The sequence below is a fragment of the Nestor notabilis genome, unplaced genomic scaffold, assembly GCF_000696875.1.
Source record: "Nestor notabilis isolate BGI_N333 unplaced genomic scaffold, ASM69687v1 scaffold4000, whole genome shotgun sequence".
In the NCBI taxonomy this organism is placed as follows: Eukaryota; Metazoa; Chordata; class Aves; order Psittaciformes; family Psittacidae; genus Nestor; species Nestor notabilis.
Genome location: NW_009910493.1, coordinates 75959 through 98358, shown reverse-complemented (window position 1 = coordinate 98358; position 22400 = coordinate 75959). Strand labels below are relative to the sequence as shown.

Sequence of the window (22400 nt, the reverse complement as noted above, 5' to 3'; positions counted from 1 at the left end):
CCTAAAGAATTGTGTTTCATGGTAGAATTTGGAACATAAATCTGACAGATTATCATGTAATTATTTTACTGCTTTTTTTATTTAATTTATTGCCCCTGATTCCTCAGCTTGTAAGAATAGTTGGACCATTTAAGGACACGAAGCTACAGGTCATGATACAGGAATATGAAAAACAGTAGGAAAGTACAAATGTAAAGATCTCTACTTGATAGGTTAGTGCTGATCATAGACTTAGACAAGTGTCAATCTGATGTTATCCTTTCTGGCTCCAATAGCCAGGATAAGTAAATGTAGTGGAGAGGTCTCTGACAGAGAGACCTTTCAGTAAAGGCCTGCTAAGCTCTCTTTTATGATACAGTGGAAAACACTGAGTCCCAGTGATGCAACTGATGTTTGTTTTTTTCCCCACTTGTTTACAAGCTGTTGTTTTGAAAGCTTCAATGAGACTTTTGTGTTGCTAGGATTTTCTTACTAAAAGTAAACTACAAAATATATTAGCAGTTACCATTTTGTAGTCCAGTAATTATTATTTTTTTTGGTTTTGTATTCACTCCCTCTTGTAAAATTTTGTTCCTTTACAATGCATTTCCATACTCCTTTGTAAGACTTCAGCACCAAAACATAGAACATGACTTAATGAGTCTGACTACTTAACTAGTGTCATGGTCAGCTGTATCTATTACCAAGTAGAAACAGTTGCTCACAAATGTTATCTCAGTGATGATTCTTAGATGTGAGTGTGGCCACATTTCAGCTGTTTAACACCTGCCAGCTGATGACTTTATTCCATATTGACTTTATTCCTGCTGGGAAAGGTCTTCCAGCGAGGAGCTGCTGTCTGGATTCTAGTCAAGGTTCAGGGATTCAGGAGCCTACATTTATTTAAGTGCCTTGGAAATTTATCCAAATTACTCTTGCCATCTTACAGTCAGGAATAGAAAGGCAAAAGGCCATGCCCCAGGCAATATGTAGCATTAACTTTTTAATGGAAAGGGTAAGAGTTCAACTGTTCCAGGTCTTTCTGCTGCTGCTCCTTTTCCTTTCACAGTTAGTTCCCTTGTTGCTGTCTTGACAAGGGGAACTTGAGGGCTAATCAGTCAGTTGTGTTAGTGGAGCAAAAACTTTGAAAGTAATGAATGTAAATGTATGCACTGAGGTCTTCTTGCAGTCAAAATGTTAGGCTTTCAATTCTAACTTTGAATGTCAAATATTTAGAGATTTGAAGCTACAGCTGGATGTTAAAAGCTCAGTAAATATCAAAGTAACAAGTCATTTTCATCTACCTGTTTTTGAAAAGCAATTAGAAAAATCTGAATTATTTAAAAAAGGAAGGAAATTCAGAGCACAAACTCATCAAGGGTGACTTGTAGACACAACTGGTGGAGATTTTCAATAGTACATGTTCATTGCATCTATTTGCTTAATTGGTACTTCAAATATCCAGCAGGAAATGAATGTTGAGTCTTTTAATCAACACTGTCTCAAAGTAGAAGAAAAAGATCACAGGGGTAGTTAAAACATTATCCACATCTAAAGTGTATTGAAAATGGGAACTGGAGAGCTCAAGGGTATTGATAATGGGATATGTATCTGTCTAATATAAATGTATATGTGCACACAGAGCTTTTTAACTTAATGCAGGGCTGAAAATAAGTTGAATGAATAAAAATTATCAAGGTCAATTCACATTACAGTCTGTGCTAATTGGCACTTGTAGCAAGACTGAGGCAGTCTTCTCCCCTCTCATATGCTGCTGTATCTTTACTTGACATCGTTTATCTCTGTGCTTTTTAAGTAAATAAATGGTTGGAGATTTTTCACTTGCTGGTGGCACTGGGAGACGTGGTCGCGCTCAGAAGAAGGTAGCTCGTGGGGTGGGTACCCTTATCTTCCCAAGATGCCAAAAGAAAACCGTGGCACTGGTGGAGGCGCCGCTAAACTCGCCCTCTAGTGACAGCGACAGGGTTTGCTGCCTGTTTGGGAAAGGCCGTGAAGCTGAGACAATTATTCCCCAGCTCCTTGTCATGATCAATTAAAGAAATATTATGGGGCCATTTAAAAAAACCCCACCAACCAACCAAGGAAACCCAAACAAAAAAAACCAAACAGCAAACATATGACATTTTTATACATTTTAAAAGTGTGAATTCCACCCTTATACCCCAGTCTGACAACCCCGAAGAGAAGGTGGTGAGAAAAGTGCCTGATTTATTACAATCATCTGGATCAGGGAAGTGTGCAGTAAATTCCTCCCACCTAAGTACTGAATGTATCTTAGTTTGAAACATGGAAGAAAAAAAGTGCTTCTGTGCCTGGCAGTGTTCTTACAAATGGTTTTTCTGCAGTGATGGTGCCTCTTTAGGAGCAGTAGGCACATTTGTATGTTAACTTCGATAAATCACAGGCAGAGGTGTCCAGTTTTTAAGAAACAGTTGGTGATAAATCAGTGTCTTACAGCTGAAATGCAGGGTAGCTGTTGTGGAAAGAGTATCCCTGAAGAAATAAAACTGCATTTAACTAACTGGTACATACATATCTAGAATGTATTAGTATTTACTCAGGCAGTTGCTTAAATTTAGTATTAATTTACATGTAAACTAGAGAGTAGCACTGACTCAGATCTAGTGTGTGCTTTGTGACATAAATGTATGGAGATAAAAGCTGCAAAGGTTGTAATCGTGTGCTTGGTCCCTATTCATTCTCCAATCTTTTGTCTGCATTAATTTTCCAGTAGGCAATCTTCAAAGCAACTGGTGCAGTGCACATCTTGTTTTGTCAGTGCTAATTTTCTCTGCCCTTGCAGTCTTTTTATCATGTGCAGATCACTGATGCTGTGTATGATAAGAGAATATAATTTTTATTCCTTAAGTAGGTTGTCAGGGAAACTTGCTACCAGGCTTATTTATATTTATATATTGCAAGATGCTTTAGCCACTGTGTATGAAGGAACTGGGGATTCAGAGATATTTTGATTTTCTACATGTGATTAACTTTCCTGAAAAGAAGAAGAAGCATTTGGCTTGGCAAATACAACATTGTTCCAAAATCAAATAAATGAATCCTGTTTTCTTTTTACAGGATTGTCTTGTCCTGTCTGTCTTGTCTTGTCTTGTCTTCAGTATGGATTGTCACAGAGAAAATAGATTATCATAGCACATTGAGCAAGTCTAATTGCCTATTAATCTTCAGCTTTAGAGAGAAGGCTGAAGTCTATGTGCCTGTCCTATCAGATGTGGAATGCTCTGGCCTTGAACTAGAAATAGGTGTACACATGAGCTTCATAATGGTGAAGGGAGTGGTCCCTATGATGATAAAGGCTTTGCTAAGCTGGAGCTAGAATGCAAGACATAAGCTTAAATGAATCTAAAGTGTAAAGGACTTGGAAAAAAGGTATTTTGAATCAGCTGAAATTCGTAGGCTGTGTTTTGGTTATGGCTTGTAGCAGAAATGCTTGTTGCATTTATACTAAATTCACACATCAATGAAAAAAAATAAAAATTCATTCAGTTTGACTGGTCAGAGCCTAGTTTATAGTTCCCTATGAGCAGGTTATTTCTTCTGTCCTGAAGATACGCAAATTCTGATTTATTAGCTATGTGTCACGTGGCTCAGCTGTGAAAACTCTGCAGCAGAAATGCTCTGGTATGCAAAAACCGTGTTGTGGTCTGTTGTCTCAGTACTTACAGCAATGATGTACATCGTGTAGTCTTGGTTGGCCCCTGCACTGGGCCATGTGGGATGCTCCTAGCTCAGAAGGGCTGGTAGGTAGTTTTGTGGGTATTGCAGTTGCTGCATTTGTAAAGTGACTGTGACACAAAAAAGCACTGGCGGGTGAGAACGGCTGCCCTGCTTAGAGACTGCTTGCACCCCAGGGGAATGGGGATGTCTTGCCTTGGATGAATGAAGACAAAGGTGTGAAGCTTTACCAAGGTCATAGTTACAGAGTATATTGAAAATAAGTAAAACATATACTCTTTATTGTATATAAAAGGCTGAGTCTTCAGTTTCTGCTTTCCTGGCAGGAAACTTGTACTTGCTACTGTGTACAAAATAACTTTCACGCTTCATCCCGCTACCTGAGAGCAGCAGTGTGGCAGCACTGAGGTACGGCTGTGGCTACCTGGCAGGGCTACTTTGTGCAGCACAGGGCTCTCAAGGATGTGCCTTCTGCAGGAAAGAGTCTGTGGGGTATACTTTTGCTCCTTGCTGCTAAAGAACAAGTCGCCTTTAAAGATACAAATAGAATCATAGAACTGTTTGGTTTGGAAAGGACCTCAAGATCACCTAGTTCCAACCCCCCTGCCATGGGCAGGGACACTTTCCACTAGACCAGGTTGCTCAAAGCCTCATCCAACCTGGCCTTGAACACTGCCAGTGATGGGGCAGCCACAGCTGCAGGCACATCTCTGAATCCCTCAGGTTCTGCGACTGAGGTTACTGACAGCTGGATTGGGTCCTAGGTCTGGAGGCGATGTTTCTGTTAGACGTCTTCATGTTTGTTAAAGAGCTGTTTCTTTCTCCACCTTTTTCGACCTCTGTAAATCTATTCATAGATCACAGCCAGGAGTACACCTTTCCTTGCATTCTTTTTGAGCTTGGTTTGATGGCTCATGTAGGAATTTTACCATCTTGAGTGGATATTTTTTGCTTTCTTTACCTCCCTCCCCTCCTTTCTTTTAAAGAAACTTCTAATTTTAGTTTGCAAAAAAATCTTTAATTTTGCATGCTGGCTGTCTGGGAGCATATGGATCTTTAATAACCTTCACAACATGACGATTCGTATTTATAAAGTAAATTAGGAGAACTTCAAAGGAGGTGTTGCTGCTTTTTATGTCAATAACAAGTTTTATTTTCTAAACTTGTTGAGAGCGTATTTACATAACAGAAGTCTGCAACTTCCCAGGAGTTCCTGGAGCCCAATAGGGCAGTGCTACATTGCTTTCCAGTTTCTGGAGGGCTTCTCCTTGTTTGAAATGCCTGTGTTTTTCTGTAAGAGCCTTTGTGCTGTTGACAAGCTGTCAGTGTAGCCTTCTTGCGTTTGCAAATCTCAAAGGCCTCTACAAAGCTGGCCACAGTGGAGCTGTGCCACCCCCAGATGAGGTGGGTGGAGGAGAGTTTAGGAAAAAGCTTAGTACAGACATGATCCAAGATGATAGCAATCCTGCAGGTGTTTTACATCAGTACGTACGCAAAGTATTTGATCTGAGTGCTCTGTCCATTGCAGAGGTGCTGGGCTCGGGATGTCCCTTGCACAGGATGTGGTGGCACCAGCCCCATACAGGCTGCACACTGCCTGAGCCATCCATCCCATCTCATCCAGGCCAGCATGTGGATATGTTCCTCTTGCAGTCTCCAGCCCTGTGGGGATGCTGGATGTGCCAGCCTGAGTTTTGGGCACCAGTGATACATCCAAAGCTGGCATATTCCCAACAATCCAGGCAGATTTATCTGTAATGGGATGACCAGTCTCTATTTCAGCATTTCTGATACGTGTATTGCTGTAGTTCCGGGCATTACAGGGTACAATGCTCACAGTGGTTCCTCTTTGGATAATATCTGTGGGTTGTCTTTTTTGTGTCAGGGAGCAGAAAGGAAAATCAGAGATGAAGAAAGGAAGCAGAACAGGAAGAAAGGCAAAGGCCAGGCATCCCAAGCCTCGTGTAATAACTGTGAGTAAAATGGGCCTTTCTGGTTTGGAGCTGTCACACTTAACATGCCTCCTCTCATAACCATGTTGCTCTGTGATCCTCCTAGCAGCTGAAGGGAAGTTGAGTGCACTCCCTCTGCAAAAAAAGAGTGATATCACCTTCTTCAAGACAATGGCTGACCTGGATTCCCAGCCAGTTCTCTTCATACCGGATGTTCACTTTGGAAACCTACAAAGAACTGGACAGGTAGGAGACAATAATGAGAGGAACCAGTGCCCACCTGCTGTCTGGCTCTTGTGCTCTAAGGCTGGGTTTAGGAAAATAAATCACTGTTCCTGGGGACCACTTGTTTGAGCTCTTGTTTTGGTAAATGCAGCTCCTGGTGAGTCACTTAAAAACATCTGATGAGACACAAGTGCCTTTCCAAGGTCTGGGTGTGAAAAAGGAGTTTATGCTTCATTAACAACTGACTAGTTTGTGTTTGTTACGGTTTTGACATTCTTTTGCTAAGAAGAAAAAATGAAAGAAGTAGTCACAAATTTTGTTACTGAAAGAGAATGTGCTATTTGGCTTGATGAGATAAAGTGCCACCTTGTGGTAGCAGAGATCCCCTTCCCTGTCACAGCTGAAAACAAAGACCAAGCCCTTCCATGTGTAAGGAGGTCCAGAGTAGGCTCACTAAACACCGCTGCCGATTTTCTGTTGGTATCACCTGGAGATCTGGGAATTTCTTGTAAGAAAATATTTTCACTCTACAAAGTAAAAATCTATCATGCTAATGTTAATATTCAGTATTGGCAGTTGTTATCACCAGTAAATGTGAAGAAGTCTTGGCTGACTTAACTCTTTTTAAGACCTACTTTATTGCTTGCTGGGAAATTGCAAAACCTGGATTGGAGGGTCAGCTCTGACAATTTTTTGAATACAAACCTGTTATTTATTAACATCTTGGAGAGTAGAATGAGACCTTTGTGCATGTGTTTATAAAGACATATAGTAGATAAGGAAATTTTATGTGCGTCTTGCTGCAAATTATTAAAATAATGAAGTTTAAATGACACTGAGTGTTGGAATTGTCATTTTATTTTAAAGCAGTGAGATTTGTGGTAGAGCAAAGCACAGGGAGTGCAGACACTGCAGTCGCAGCTGTCACTGACTGACTCTCCAAAATTGGAAAGACACCCACTCACATACATATCAGTGCTGGTACCTTCTGTCCTCATGGCTTTCAAACCAAAATGTGGATTTGTCTCAAAACAGGAGAAGGTGGAAGCATTCCTTAGTATATATAATCCTGTAAATAATTTTCTAAACTAACTGAAGATGCCCGTATTTGCTAGCTCTTAGGCAATGTTCAACCCTGTCTCTTTTACTGCTGCATAAATTGAAGTTTTGGCATTCTTGCTATCCTGAACTTTCCAATTTAGTTGTATATTACTTAATATAAGAATGATTTATTATTATAAGTTTACTGTTTATGAATGTTTTATTATGAAAGTGTAGCCACTTTCAGGTCCTGATCATAGAATGAGTTACAGACCTCAGCTTTGCACACATACAACTGTGAGTTATTTTCATTGTACAGGTTCAGAAGTGAAGAGCCGAGTGTGCTCTCGAGTCTTGCTAGCACAAGTGCTGGAACCTGCCTGAGTTTCCTTGCTCTGCCCACTTGTTGGTGCAGGCACGTTGTGAGGAATTTGGTGGCTGATTGTTCTGTAAAGCTTTCAACAACACACAAATCACAAAGCTTTTGTGATTTTATACCTCCCCTGCTGCTAGCTGTGTCTGCTGCTGTTGTCAGTTTGGTCTCAGTGACTGTGAGCTATACTGATTTGCACAAAACAGCGGTCTGGACTTGAGCTTCTGCCCACACAGCACAGTTCTGGTACAGTTCAGCTGTACCATTAGTAATTGTATTTCCATTAGGCCTGTAGTTTAATATGTTAGTCTTCATAGTTTAATTAGATTTTCAGACAATATTAAATACATACAAAAAGCCTGTGAGTGTTGTGGCTAAAATTGTATTAGGAGTAATTCAGGTGAGCTGTGATCTAATTTAGAGGATTGTAAAATAGTTGGGAAAATGATATAAATCAGGGAGCGGGCAATATCTCTCAAAATGCTTTGGTATCTTTCCACTAGATGATATTCAACAGCAGTTTTTTCTGAGCCACGCTTTTTCCATATCACAATTAGAACTACAGATGTTTGTGTTTTATAGAAGGAAAAGGATTTTTAACAGATAAAAAACCTGCAAACCACTTGTTATCTTTTCTCCTTTTTGAAGTTATTCTGATAAGCAGGTGTCTGAGTTTTGGGAATAACTGTTTGTTTGTTTCCCCACCCTTCTAGGTTTACTATAATACAGATGATGAGAGAGAAGGGTAAGACTTTTATTGTATCACAAACTTTGCAGTTAGCAGTTCAAACTCATAGAAAGCAGATACAAAACATGAAATCAGATAAAGCTGATCCCCTTTCTCCCCCTTCCCTCATGTTCCCCAAGCAGTAACAGTAGGTGAATAATATGTATAGAACTGGTAGAGGGAGGTTTATTTTATAGTAATTCTCTTTTCCTTCAGGTGAGCTGGCTGCTTTTTGTATCTGTTTTTTATTACATTTCCAAGTAAAATATTTTAAAGAACCCTAAGGTTTAATACAGGGACAGGACAATATATTTGATAATAAAGTACTTTTTCTTATATATATATATATATACACATATATATATACAAACACATATATAAATGATGCACTGAATTTCACTGCATTCCTGAAAGCTGTTTAGCAGTGCACATGTGTGTATGTGTGCAGCAAACATAGGAACTGCAGAGAGAATGCCTAAGTGTGCCAGAAAAGAAAGGTGGAAAGAGAAGGGGAGATTCTGGGAAGGGAGATGGTTGGAAGTGGGAGCATCCCCTGTTTGGCTTTGGAGGGACTGGAAGAATTGCATGAAGTCCCTAAAATAGTTAAGAAATGTCATGAAATAAAGGCTTTAACGTGTGTGGCTAACGTTCAGCCAGTGTTAACTGTAATGTGTAGAAGCTTGAATCCTGAGCAAGCACCTTCAAATCCAAGAGCTTGGAGTAGTACAGCTCACGTAAGCCTGCAAGAAGTGGCCTGTGGCAAGGAGTGGCCAGGCACCTGCAGCTAACATTGACTTGGAAACACGAGGCCCTTTTTGTTTCTTTTATGAAGTTAATGTTCATCATAAGGCTTACAGTGGAATTAGAGAAACAAAGGGGTTGAACTAAGCACATTGGCTTCAGTTCTCTCCTCAAAGACTAAAAGGAGACACCGAGTCCTGCCAGAGCTGTGCTGAGGGGATAGGGCAGCTGTAATGCCTTCAGCTTCCCCAGCAAAGCATTTCACAGCTTCGGGCTGGATCTGGCACAGCGTTTTATTCCTTTTGAACTTGCTGGCATGTATGGTCTTGGATATTAGAAATGTTGCTGGTGTTACCTGAGGTGGTCTCCTTGACCCCAAAGAGGAAGTGAATCAATGTGAAAATGTGGGTTCAACTCCTTACTTAGCTGTTTCTTCCTCCCTACCCCCTTCCCTCAATATTTAAACAGTTAAGGGCCTTCGGGGTTTTCAAAATAGTATGTAATGTTGAAATATATTTCTCTGTCACCTGTCCCAGGCAGTCAGTCTGAGCAATCTGAGACACCCAGAGAGTTCAGTTAAGCATCAAAAGCTAAATCCTTGCAGTCTCTGGTCTGGTGCTACTTGGGTAGCTAGTGTGGGTTTTGCCAGAGTACAAAGTGAGTCATGACTGCTGCTGTAGTGAGTGAGTCTCCTCCCCTGCTGGGAGCACAGTTTTACTGACATGGTCCCTTGTTGTGTGTTTTCTAGTAGCAGTGTCCTGGTCAAAAGGATGTTCCGGCCTGTGGAGGAGGAGTTTGGTCCATCCCCTCTGAAACAAATGAAAGAAGAAGGTCTGAAAAGAGGTAACAATTCTTAACAGTTAGAAGTAATGCTGTGGGACTCATGACTTCAAGCTGCAAAGGGCAGGTGTGGGTTGGACCAAGTCAGTTGTTTGACACTAGTCAAATATGAAGTGGATGGCAGAAGAGATCATTACACCTGCCAGTATACAAGGAGACATTTAAACAAGTCCTAGTAATGACTTAGAAACAGGAAAAAAAAGAAAAAAGGACTGTGCTAGCTCAAGAAGTGATCAGGAGAAAAGTGTATATAAAATATAAAAAAACTAGAAAGCTTCTTGATCCTTGGCCAGGCTACATAGTTCATAGATGTTCCAGTAGCAAATCTGTCTATTTTTAGCTTTTGCTCATCTTTTCTGTTCTGGATGGGATCACAAGCAAATACGCAAGATGCACTGGGTCAAATAGAGAGACCTAACACAGGCAAGCTCCTACTGACTGCACACTTGGATTAGCCTGAATAAAATCTCAGAAATTTCCTACCCAATTAGAAATATAAGGCATGGAGAGACATTGTCCAGCAGACCTAACTGAATTGTTTAGGAGTTTGCTTCTCTTAACTGTTTTTACTACCCTGAGTGAATGTTGTTATAATCATGTTTCATATGCTATACTGATTCCAGTTTTCCAGTCTGCTATGGTGAAGTTTAAATAGAGTGACACTGAAGCAATGGTTTAGGTAGAGCTGTTAAACTTTGCATTGAAGGTAAGGATGAGCAGATAGTGATTTTTGTCCACAAAATCTGCTTTGTGTATGGTCACTTCCAGTGCAGTGCTATAGGTGATAACTTCCTACACTGCCACAGTTAGACACCCTGGAGAATATTTGCCATTCCTTCAGTGTCATGAGTTCTGTCATGTATGTTTATTGGAGACTCCAGGGTTTTGACCAACTCATATAACTCAAACTTGCAAATGTTTTGAGGTTCCTCCATCAGTTTGTGAGACAGCAAAGCAACAAGGCACAGAAGTAAGCTCAATTGTTCTTAGCTGCACCATTTCTAAGACTTATATGAGCTTTAGAGAAACAGCTTCCCATAAGCATGTGTGAAGTTTCTTTGTTGGTTAGGGTGGTGTTCTTGAACCAGGGGAAGCATACAGGATTACAGGATGGAGACAGATCCTGGAATAAATGTGAACATATTCTTTTTTTAAATAAATCCTCAGTGAATTATGTGGGGTCAGCACTGACTGCAGACTTGCATCTGGTTGACTCAAGGCATTGACCAAATTCACACTGTCAGGGCTCCATCAAGCAGAATTGCACAGCTGCAAGGGCTACATAAAGAACTGTCAGAACCAGAAGCCTGGAATGTTTCCTGCAAGGAGGTATTGGTTTGCTTTGATTATTTCTGCCCTTTGCTGTGGTAAGTTGTTTTAATATTGTCCAGGATTTGCAGCCATTTCAAGGGGAAGATTTGAAAGAAAAAGAAGTTTTTCAACTAGTGGCAGAACTATGTTAACTAATTAAATCCGGGAGAGGCATGGAACCAGGGAAGCTGGAGGATGCTCTCTTCACATCCCCTTGCTCTTCAGTGTTTCTTGCAATTTGGACTACGCTGGCTGTAGGCCAAGCCTCTTCCAGCATGGCCTTTGCTCTTTGAACTTCCTGCCATCAGGAATCCTGCATCTGGGATTGTGCTGATGGAGTGCAGCTCAGCTGAATCTGCCCATTTGACAGTACTGTCTTTGCCACAAGAGTCCTTAGGAATTAAAATGTTCCGTTGTTTTTTCCCAGGCTTAGCCATACTAGAAGCTGGGTTTGTTCTCCCAGATTTGTTTGTTACAGCAGAATCAGTAACTCTTAGATGATTAGGTATAGATGGAGCACTGGTGTAATCTTCAAGAGAGAGCAGGTCTGATATGTGAAAATAGACATTAAAAGCAATGTAATCCCAAGGTGGCTCACTATTGGTAAGTATCACCCAGCGAGGGGTTCAAGCCCATCTGAAGAACTGAAGTGACAGTGTATGGCCTCGCCTCTGCCTGATGGACCTAATTGTAGTACTCTCTGGTGGAATCAAAAGTATTAAGTGGCAGCATTCAAGAGAACAGGTCTGAAGGGGTTTGCAAACCATTGGTAAAACAGGGTTCATATTCTCACACAGGTAGTTGCATCTTTATGGATTATTCTTTCATCTCCCTGACCTCTAAGGAGGATACAAGTGCTCAGTGCAGAAATGTAGAGTATATTAATCTCTAGCATGTGTGCAGTGCAGCTAGTCACTTGGCTAGGCTTGTGGCCTGTTCCTGTTTTGAGTTCTCAGTAAGAGTGTTCAAATCACTTTCCCTTTTGGATTTCATAGGGAGTTCCCTGTTGATTATAAATCCAGCAGCCGTGTTGCAGATCAGGTTGATTTCCAGTCCTGTAGTTCTCAGCTTGAAGAAAGTAGTATTTTTGTCTGTATGTTGAAATCTGTATTATTAAAGGGAGCACATCTAGAACATGGTGACAGCAGGATCAGGGAGCATTAAGTATGAGTTGTATCACATTGTCACAGTATTGGCTTGGCATTCAGTGGCAATGCTGCTGAGCCCAGTAGAGCCTTTACAGCCCCTTTCCCTCCATCCTGGCTGTACTGCCTGCTGCATGCCAGCTGGCCTTCTCTCCATGGTTATGCCAGCATGAAGACTTGTGGGGCTGCATTGTAAGCTGAAGCAAGGACCTGATTTGTCTGAAGAAGAACTCAGAAACATCGGCTGTTTGAGAGAGTTCATCATCCAGGAAAATTCACTGAGATGGGCCACAGTAACAGAGCATAAGGGCAGGGATGAGACAGGAGCTTCTTAAGGCATCACTGTCTCAGAAGTTATTTATGGAAGAGTGCCCTAGTGAATCATAGCTGGGATTTTCACACCTGTCGAGGGAAAGAAAAAACCAACAACCCCCCCATATGTTTACTAATCCTGGCACTCTGTGTGTATAATAGTGATTCAAGTTTCCTGTTATCCTTGTAATGGATCGTTCAGCATAACGTTGCCTGACACACCAAGCACAACAGAGAGATTTAAAGCTCAGCACATGCATTGCATGATGTCCCCAATTTTAACCTCAGACCAAGTGATATTTTGCTCCATTCAGATATGTTTGTAATTATTAACGCTGGCAGAGGTCCAGATGATTGAAAACCCAGGAGTTATAGGACAACCCTCTAATCACAAGGAAGGAATTACTGAATTAATAAAAGTGCTAGTACAAGTAAAGTTAGCACTTTGAGCAAGTGCTTTCCCATGCAAGTAAATGTATCAGACCCAATAAAATCTAACTACTGATGCAGATTTTTTTTTGTTGTTGTAACCCAACAGTATCTCAGCTTCTAAGCCCTTTGAGAGAACAGCCTCAGGCAGCCCAGCCAGAGAGGCAGGGGACTGATCTGCTCATATTTTAAATCTTTATTTTCAATCATTAAAAAACCTGGTCAAAGAAGATACAATTCTATGCAAATGGGCCTGAGTCTACCCTGCTACAGTCTTGACCTGAAAGTTAGGTTCCAGACAACTACTTTCATATTAAAAATACCATCATCTCTGTCATTTAGTCTAAAGTCATCCATGGAGTTACCTGGTGAGGAGATCTTTTGGACCACAGTTTAAAAAGACATCTTTTTCTGTGTACCAAAAAAAGAGAAAGAGATCATTACTGAAGCAGTTTGTCACTCAGACATAAAATACCTAACAGTGCATGCGTATTTGTACCTCACATGCAGCACTGCTATTTGAAAAGGCAGTTTATTTAGGCAACAAAATACATTCTGGAACATCTTACTTAACCTGCTACCTCATCCATCATGCGAGATTATGCCTAAACCACTTCTCTAGTGTTTATGTTTATTCACTTTGTAGCTGCCTGCTTTGCTTTTGCCATGTCAGCAAGTTTCCCCCTCCTACCTGTACAAGTCAAGAGAGAGAACAGAGCTGGAGAGGGCAGAGCACTGCACCTGTGACCCACTAAGACCCAGCAGGATATCTGAGGGAGAAAGAGGAGATCTTCAGGGGTACAAATGGCGTTTGGGTACCTGAGCAGGTGTGGGCACACAGGCAAATGCCAGCTGTGCTTTTGAATGTCTCCCCTGTAGAGTCTTAAATGACTTTGGACTTGTTCTTTCCAGTGTTTATTTTCAGACTGGCCAGACCCATTTGCAGTCATCTGTGTGGTAATGTCAGAGAACTATTTCTTTTCCTTGTTGTTGATTTTGCTTTCAAAGGTTCGGCCAAAGGCAAACCAAATTTAGCTTTTCTGAATGTCCTTTCCCAACCTTTTGGATGAAGCCTGGAGAGATGCAAGATGAGACACAGGTTTAGGAAGACCTAGCACGTGTGTTTTGTTCTGACCCAAGGACAGGTCCCTAGTGCTTTTTTAGTTTCTCTGATTACAGTAAATGGAGGTTGAAATTCTGGAAGATACAGCTTCCTTACATTAAATTTGCTGCATCTTCTTCGTGTGTTTTCAAAGCAACTATGATGTGTCTTCCGTGTTTAGATCACTAATGATATAAGAGCATATCTTTTTAAAGTGCAGAACATCTTCAGCGCTTCATTTTGTCTGACATGGATTTGTTTTTCTACTCGGTGTGGGTTTGTTTCATCTGTTCAATTGACTGAACCTGCTCCAAGTTTGCCTTTTTTTGTTTCAGTGCTTTTGTATGTGAGGAAGGAGACAGATGAGGTGTTTGATGCTTTGATGCTGAAATCACCCACAGTAAAGGGGCTAATGGAAGCGGTAAGTATCTGATGTCCTCACATTGTTTGTCTTTCTTAGCAAAAAAATCTTGAGGCTTTCAATGTATTATTGAGATAAAACATAATCTAAAGATGAAATTATTCTTAAATACATTTAAAGCAAGAGGCTTTCTGAGGCATGCCTCTGAAATGCTGGCATGTTCTGAATTCAGTGCTGTCAGCAAGTTGCTGGGATTAAATAGTGTCATAGAGCTGATTTATTGGAGACCTGAGCCTTAAGGAATGGAGGTTATTAACCAGTTTTTGGGAAGCAGGGGGGTACAGGCTCCATTTTTTGAAATGCTTCTTTCTGAACTGATAATTCAGAGCCTGTTGAAGCTTCTGTAATACCCATTGATGTGTTCACAGCTGTCTTTTAAGGAAGAAGCCCAAGGATGCACTGTTTCCACGTGAATCTATGTGGCTTTTGTGCAATTGCTGTTCTAGCATATGAGAAGCAGTTGCTCAGCCAGTGAAGAGCAGTCATTCATACCTTCAGTCTCAAACTCCTTCTCTAGCCCTCACTCCCAGAGTGACCTACCTACCAGCCTGCCTCTTTGATGATTATTTGACTTGGATTTTTTTACTTGTGACCTATTAGTTGTGATCATTTCCACATTTAATCCTGTTTGTATGAGCTGAAGGCCAGTAGATGTCTGAAATTTGGGAAGGGAAGAGTTAAGAAGCAACCACACGTCTCACTTCAGTGAGGGGACTAATGTGTGATTGATGTATGGGACCCAAGTTGATTTCCAGCCTTGGTTACATGTAGGAGAGAAGATAGGAATGGTTGAAAGTGTCCCTGGAAAGCTCAGCTGAGTGCTAGAAGTGTGTGTATTCATACTCATAAACTGTCACAGTGTCTAGTTGCATGTGGGTACTTCAAATGCAGTATAAAACTGAGTTACTTGGTCAGTATTTGGCCAGTAGCAGAAGGCAAAATAAGATCCATGGGTTAGTGAAGTTGTTTAAGGCACCCATTCAGATCAGGGTATCTCTGAGGAGAGTCAGCTGCATCCTAAGGATATCCTAACTGTGCTTTCACCGACACTGTTTGTTAGCTGTGACTGCAGCTCAGTTGTTACGCAGAATACACATATATAATAACAGCCAGGATTCGCTTGAAGAGGCTACAGTCTGATTCCTGATAAGCAGTAACGAAATTCCATCTTGTCTTTGTATGGAAGTTAAAAGCATGTTATAATCCTTCTATAAGCCTTCAAGCTAACATGAATATTTTATCTCCATTAGTCTGTGCCTCTCCATGCCTATTCTTCAGCCACTGTGTAACATAAAAACCAAGCTGGTGCAGAAGCAGGAAAGGTTTCTGCATACCTCTGTCAGCACAGCTGCTGACTCAGTGGCATGTTTTCAGCACCAGAGAAATCTGATCTGTTGTAAAATGTCCCAGTTCACTGGAAGGAACACATTCAGAAAATTTTAATTCTCTTTGGTACGATAATGTGGATAAATCGATGCCAAAAAGCTGTCAAACTGCATAATCTTAGATATTCTCTCTACAGTCATTTCAGCATGCATGTAATTTTGTAATTGGGCATATCCTAAATGCTTAACTCTAAATTCAGTACTAAGAACTTAGAAACTGATGATCTGAATATTATAGAGCCCGAGCTATGAAAGACAGCACCAAGGATCCAGAACCAGACCCTCCTCCTTTGTTTATGGATTTTACTTTTTTGTGTATGTGTGTGTTTTGGTTTTTTTTGGTTCGTGGTTTTTTCTTTTTGTTTTGATTTGCTTGGGTTTTTGTTTTGGGTGTTTTTTTTTAATCACCATTCCTGGTCTGTGGCTTTCTCCTAATTTTCCATGATTAATGATACTGCTTTCTCAGATACTATGTTTATTTTATTCTCTCATATACCCCCATTCCAAATGAAAAATTAAATTCCTTCTTGGATTTCTTTCTTCTGGCAGATATCTACACGTCTCAGGTTTCAGAGGTACAGTACATCTCAGAATGTGATGCAACTGTTTGGCTTTTTAGATGTTTGCATCCCACTCTAGTCGGTCTTGGTCAACAGAAAATAGTGAAGCGATTGCCCATCACAAATCATCACACACATCATGACTGATCAGCTCTAAATCCTGCTTTCAGCCTGATCCAAAGTCAGGTTGATTTTGTGGATCTCAATAGGTCCCCAGTCTTACATTGTGTGGAATCATATATTTATTCAAATTTCAGAAGGCAATCTAAATTGGGAAATTCAAGCATCTTCCAAAGTCTTGCTAAAATTACAAGTGAACAGCTGAGCTCAACAGAGCTATCTTGGATTGAAATTTAGTAGATACCTATCTATGTATGTACCTTTCCAACCGAAGTAGGCCAATAGACTGGACCATTCCATAGAAATAAGTTGGCAAAGATGTTTTCCTGTGTGCCTCAACCAGCCCAGATGTTGCCCTGTCTTCCTGACTCCAGCAGAAAAAGCATTTCTGGTGGCTTGTGCAGTCAGATATAGGCTACAGACAAACTTGCCATGCCAGGGGACTGCAGCCAAAGGGATACCCTGATTGTTATTTTAGTGCCACTCTGAAGGCTGTCCCACTCTGTCAGGCATCCTAAGAGAAGGATAGAGTTCTTTGCTCAGAAGATTGAAGAATGGGCAGTGGAGATTATAAAGGAAAATATTCCTCCGAATAAAGATATATTTTTAAATGTTACTGAGCCTGGGACCAGGTGAGAAATCCTGTTGTTTTATATGGAAGTTGGCAGAAGTGGTGTTCCCCCTGAGTTGGCAACAAATGTGTTTCAGAAGAGGGTGTTAAGTGAGATGCCCTAGCAGATGCTAGCTCTCTGCTTTCTCAGATTCTGCAGCAGGACTTAGCACATTTGCACTGGAGACTTGTTTTCTGAGCCTGTGAGGGGGAGGCTCTCCCACACCCCTACTTCCAGCCTTGCTTCCACAGCTTGCCGTTTGGTATAATTGGTTGAATCCTTAGGGGTTGCTGAGAAATGTGCTTATTCAGTCAGCTGGAAGTCTTTCACAAAGCTCACTAATCCCTGCATGTTATATAAATCCTACACCTGTCATAGGCAGTGTGACAGGCAAGGCTTTCTCAGACCTACCTCTCATAGCATATGTAGGAAGTAGTGTCGCAGAGTCCCAGACCACTTTAAGCAACATTTGGAATGCATGTTAGGTATCCCAAATATCCTAGGGAAGTTTTATGCTGGAATGTGCAGAATGTTGTATATTAGCTGCTATTAAACCTTCTTGGCACAGGAATGTTTCTCCTTGCTTGTGTATTTGCATGGAGTCAGTGAATAGTGTCTTCAAGTACCGGTCTTTCTAATAACACTAGGCTTCAGAGTTACCAACCCAGAGAGGAAGGTATATTGTTTCTTTATGTTTGCACAATTGTGACATTTTCTGCAGTTTTTAGGTTGCAGCTTTTCTCTGATGCCTGTCATGAAGGATTTTTTCAACAGTCTGGTGATGGTTGAAATTTTATTATTGCTTTACATGAAAGCTTAAATTTAGGGTTACAACAAAACCACAAAAATTCAGCACCAGATTGCTTATCTGGCGTCATTCTGTTCTTGGTAAACAAAGCTAGAGAGTGAGAAAGAATAAAGGGAGAATATGAAAGCCTCTGAGAACTTTTCTAAGACAGTTAAGATTTGCCCTCTCAGTGTGGCACCTGGACATCCCACAGGAGTCACCAGTCTCAAGTCAGGCAGCTGCAGCTGGACAGCACAGGATGAGGCACTGAAGGAAGAGAGACTTGGAAAGATAGTGGTAGACAGCGGCAGAGTGCGAGTGGAGGGGCAAGGTGTGGTTACCTACACAAGTACTTCTGGCTAGAGGTAGGTGATTCCTTCTACTGGGGATCATGCCCGTGGGCCCTCCCTTGGATTTATGTGTGTAGGCTGGGTCAAGAGTTCACAAAGACTAGGTGGGGCACTCTGTCCCATCTGTAATGGAGAGTAGCTGGAATAGGTTAGGGCATCCCATGCAGGGTTATGTCAAACCCTGGGTTCAAATCTTATTCTGCCCTGTTTGGAGCAGAGACTTGAGCTTGCTTTAGATAAGCTGTGTAATAGAACTTCTCTGTGGGATGCATTTCCACCCTATGCGTGTGGTTACGTAGCTTTTCTGTAGGCTACCAGAGCCTTTTGCATAGGCTACAGAAAGCTCAGAGTGAAAAAGATTGGTTTTGTATTCTGATAGGATGCTTGATATTGTGGGATAAAACAAGTGGTGTGAAGGCCCTCTTCTCGTAAGTGTACAAAGTGGACCACTTCCAATAGCAGGGAGAGTGTGACCCTATGCCGTATGAGCTTGCGCAGCCTTGATGCTGAATTAGGCCTCTCCCAAGGCAGGCGAGAACATGGAACCAGGACTACCATCAGTATATCTGGTACCACATCCAAAGTGGCAGTGAAACATGCTGGTACGAGTAAAACTGAAGTAGTCAATACAATCCACAGTTTAATTTGTATTTTATTCTCTGCTAGGTACAAAACTTAAGGAGTGGATGGGGAGCCTTATCAGTTACTCCTTACTTACATCCTCCCCTTTCTGTTAGCCACATGTGTACACTGTGGTCAGAGGAAGCTGCAGTGTAAAAGAAGCTTTATTGGTTGTTCAAAATCTTGAAGTTATGCTATACTTTCTAAATACAAAATTGTATCTTAGGTGAAATGACAATTATACAAATATAGGTGATGTAGGCAAACACAGGCTAATTAATTCTCTCTCTTAGAGAATTCTGCCTCTCAGGATGGGCGCTGTGCTTGGGTTTAATCTGTGGCTGTTTGAATCTGTCCTTCGTGCTGCGTTGATCCATTGCTTTCTTTCCATTTTCTACTTCATGGTAATTGCTTTAATTTGCTTCTCTAAATTATCACTTTTTCTCAATGGAAGTCTAAATGCAAACACAAAGAAAGGATTTCACAGTGACTGATGTTTGGCAGTCTTTAAGTTGTGCATTTTAGTTCTCTAATATGAAAGATAAAGAGTCAGCTATTTAGCTGCAACTTCATTTCACCTGGGAAGAGCAGGAAACATACTTCGATTGGCAGTGGAATAACACAGAACATTAATCACTGACAAAAAGTCATTTTTCTGTAATTATTTTCTGTTATGGGACAATCATTTTCTAAAGTATGAGCTGTGAGACCTGTTTCCTCAAGGAAGAGTCATAATTTGGAGAGGAAACATGGCTCAGATAGAGGGCTCAGGGATACCATCTCCACCACAGGCTCAGAATGGACGTCCAAAAAGATTACACGCTGCTGCAAATGCAATGCCAAAGCACCCCAGTGAAGTGCTTGTTAGTGCTGGTAATTTGTCAGCTAAGTAGTTCTTCCTTTTGCTTGGTGAAAGAAGCCTTTGCTTCCATGAGCTCAGAAAATCAGAATAAGAAACAGCAGAAAGGCAGCTGATCAGATTGAAATTCCCTGATAAAGTCTGAAACTGGGAAGAGTGTTGACTCCTTGATGCTGAAGCAGTTCTGATGACTCACACCCTATGAAAACTATAATCTCCAAGTTTCTAGTTTCTGGATGGAAATGATTGTGGTTTTTATCAGGATGTTTAGGATTATTCTTCCTGAGTCATCCTTAAATGAAGCTATGGTATGGTTGCATGTGACTTTTCTGTATAGCTATCCCATCAAAATTTGCAGAGATAGTGTTTTAATGCCTTATGTGAAGTGAGAGGTGATAATTTCATATTTGACATTAGTCTTTAATGATATTTAATTTATTGTTATGATTTCAGATCTCTGAGAAATATGGACTGCCAGTCGAAAAGATTGCAAAACTTTATAAGAAGAGTAAAAAGGGGTAAGTGAACTAAGGTCTGTTGCAGGATCCTTTAGAAGTACTTGGAGATTGCAACTACGCCTAGGGCCTCATGATGCTGGGTAGCATAAACACTTCTAGGAGACATGCCTGTATGCTTGAATTCTTATTGTCTATGGAGACAGCAAGGGAAGGCAGAGGAGGAAACATGAGTCTCTAATCTCTGTCTGACCAGTGTTCATAGGCTTACTGTGAAGAAACAGAGTTTATGTTTGGAAAATGTATTTGGATAAAGTCTGTTTTGTAGACTATATGCTTAGCAACTGTGGAGCACTGGCATGGGAGAGGTGCTAGTGTGGAGTTTCCCTGCAGTATCAGGAAGAAGTAGGCCACTGTCTGAATCTGAAAGGCAGGCAGGCAATGTTTGCAGCAGGGGTTTCAGCTGAGTAAATTTAGACATGGGCATCACAGCTGTGATTTTAGAATAGCTAGGGTACTACTCCTCGCCATAAATCTAAATCTCTCCACTTTAACTTTTTTCACTTCTAAATAACTGTGATATTGTAGTGATATAATTTTAAATCAATCACTTATTGTCAGCTGTAACTCTAGCTTAGGGAATCTTTGTGTCTGGGGATTTCTTTAGCTTTTGAGAAGACAGGTGAAACTTCTCATGTTTTACTTCTTTCTAACACTGTTTCCAAGTGATATTTTGTTGGAAGAAACTCTTTACAGTAAAGAGTGAGGAAAACACTCATATACACTTCAAATAGTTGTTGATATTCTCACATCCAAGCTGAGTTCTAGGTCTGTGAGTTTAGCACAAATTACACTGCTTCCCCATGTTAGCAGCTCACACCGCAGAGGTGCAGCACTTCACACAGTGTGGCTGAATAGCAGCACAGAGGTGTACCTGGGAGACATACACCAGGCATGGGCAACACCAGCTACTGGGTCTGCCAGGGATCTGGAGCGCAGCTCACCTTGTAGGCGGCTTAAGTGTGTTAACATCCCAGCACTGGCATGTCTGTTACCTTTGGGAAGAAGCAGCTTCTAATCCAAAGATGATGGGGCACATCTTGATGATGATTCCACTCTTGTCCCTTACTGGCATGTGCTGGAGTTTATTGTGTTGTAGTGAAGCGAGCACATGCAGTGGAGTGCATGGCTTTCCCTTTCAGTGTCCTGGTACATAAAAATGACTGTTTTTGCCTTTGTCACCAGTATCTTGGTAAACATGGACGACAACATCATTGAACACTACTCCAACGAGGACACATTCATCCTGCACATGGAGAGCATGGTTGAAGGCTTCAAGATAACACTGACAGAAATTTAGCCTCAGGCAGAGCCTTTTCGTAAGGAACCACAGCATTTCATCCTTCTTGGAAAGCAGAAGATTCCCCAGGAACTTGACAGACATTAATCAGAGAAACTGTTACAAGACTGCTTTGAAAACACTGTCCATTCTGCACATGTGCACCCACTGCATATAGGCTTGGGTTTGTCAGGCACAAGGCCACTCATGTTAAACCTGGTCCCTTATTTATTGTTCCCCATTCTCTAGTGTATGAGCAGTTACCAGCCCCCAGATTTTTAACCAGATGACCCACTGCAAATGTGAAATGCAGCATTTTAATCCATACTTTAGTGTGGACAAGCTCATTCTAAAACATGTTAAGGAACGATGCTGGTCTAGTTTCAGAAATCTGGTGTAAATCACTTTACCAGTAGTTCTCTCCGTCATTGCTAAAAACCTGGTGCAGTGCTAAAGATGGGGAAAGTGGCTGACAGAGTTCACTTGCTCAGACTGGTCCATATCTCTCTCTAGTGTATAGTCTTGCCAAATACCTCTGGTAGTTCTCAGCACGTAGCAATGAGGACTTGTAAGTAAGGCATTCAGCTACAAATGTCACTTGTAAGTAAATGGTAAAGAAACCATTTTAACCTTGTATATAATGTTTATAATATGCAATAATATATTTTAACTACTGTATGCGGGCATGTTTACTGCCACTATGTTTTTGTATGTATTGGGTTTAGGGTTTAACAGAATCTTTCCTAGAGGATTAGATTGCTGCAATTTGTCGAGGAGTGTGTACTGAGAAGCTGATAACTGCATCTGTACCCATATGCTCCACCTTTGCCCACCCAGTTTTATGAAATATTGGAGCAAACTGTGCTACAGGGTCTGGAGTGCTCTGGCACAATGGGACCCCCCTTAGGTGCCCAAGTCCCAGCTGCAGATACCTGAGTGTCCCTCCAACTGTCACCAAATCCAGGAGGCACCACGTGTCTACTGCCTGGTGTGCCTAG

At 41.2% G+C, this 22400-nt stretch overlaps 1 protein-coding gene across 1 annotated transcript in view; it reads left to right on the top strand.

Moving 5' to 3' along the window:
• Positions 1 to 21423, top strand: part of GRHL2 (grainyhead-like 2 (Drosophila)) — a gene marked incomplete at its 5' end in the record, with an annotated part of 51865 nt that extends 30442 nt beyond the window's left edge. The window contains 7 exons of the mRNA XM_010010261.1: positions 5582 to 5669; positions 5755 to 5894; positions 8001 to 8032; positions 9504 to 9598; positions 14230 to 14315; positions 20062 to 20126; positions 21309 to 21423. Of these exons, the coding sequence (XP_010008563.1) occupies positions 5582 to 5669; positions 5755 to 5894; positions 8001 to 8032; positions 9504 to 9598; positions 14230 to 14315; positions 20062 to 20126; positions 21309 to 21423 (621 nt within the window). The remainder of the gene's footprint in view (positions 1 to 5581; positions 5670 to 5754; positions 5895 to 8000; positions 8033 to 9503; positions 9599 to 14229; positions 14316 to 20061; positions 20127 to 21308) is intronic.
• Between the last annotated feature and the right edge of the window lie 977 nt (positions 21424 to 22400).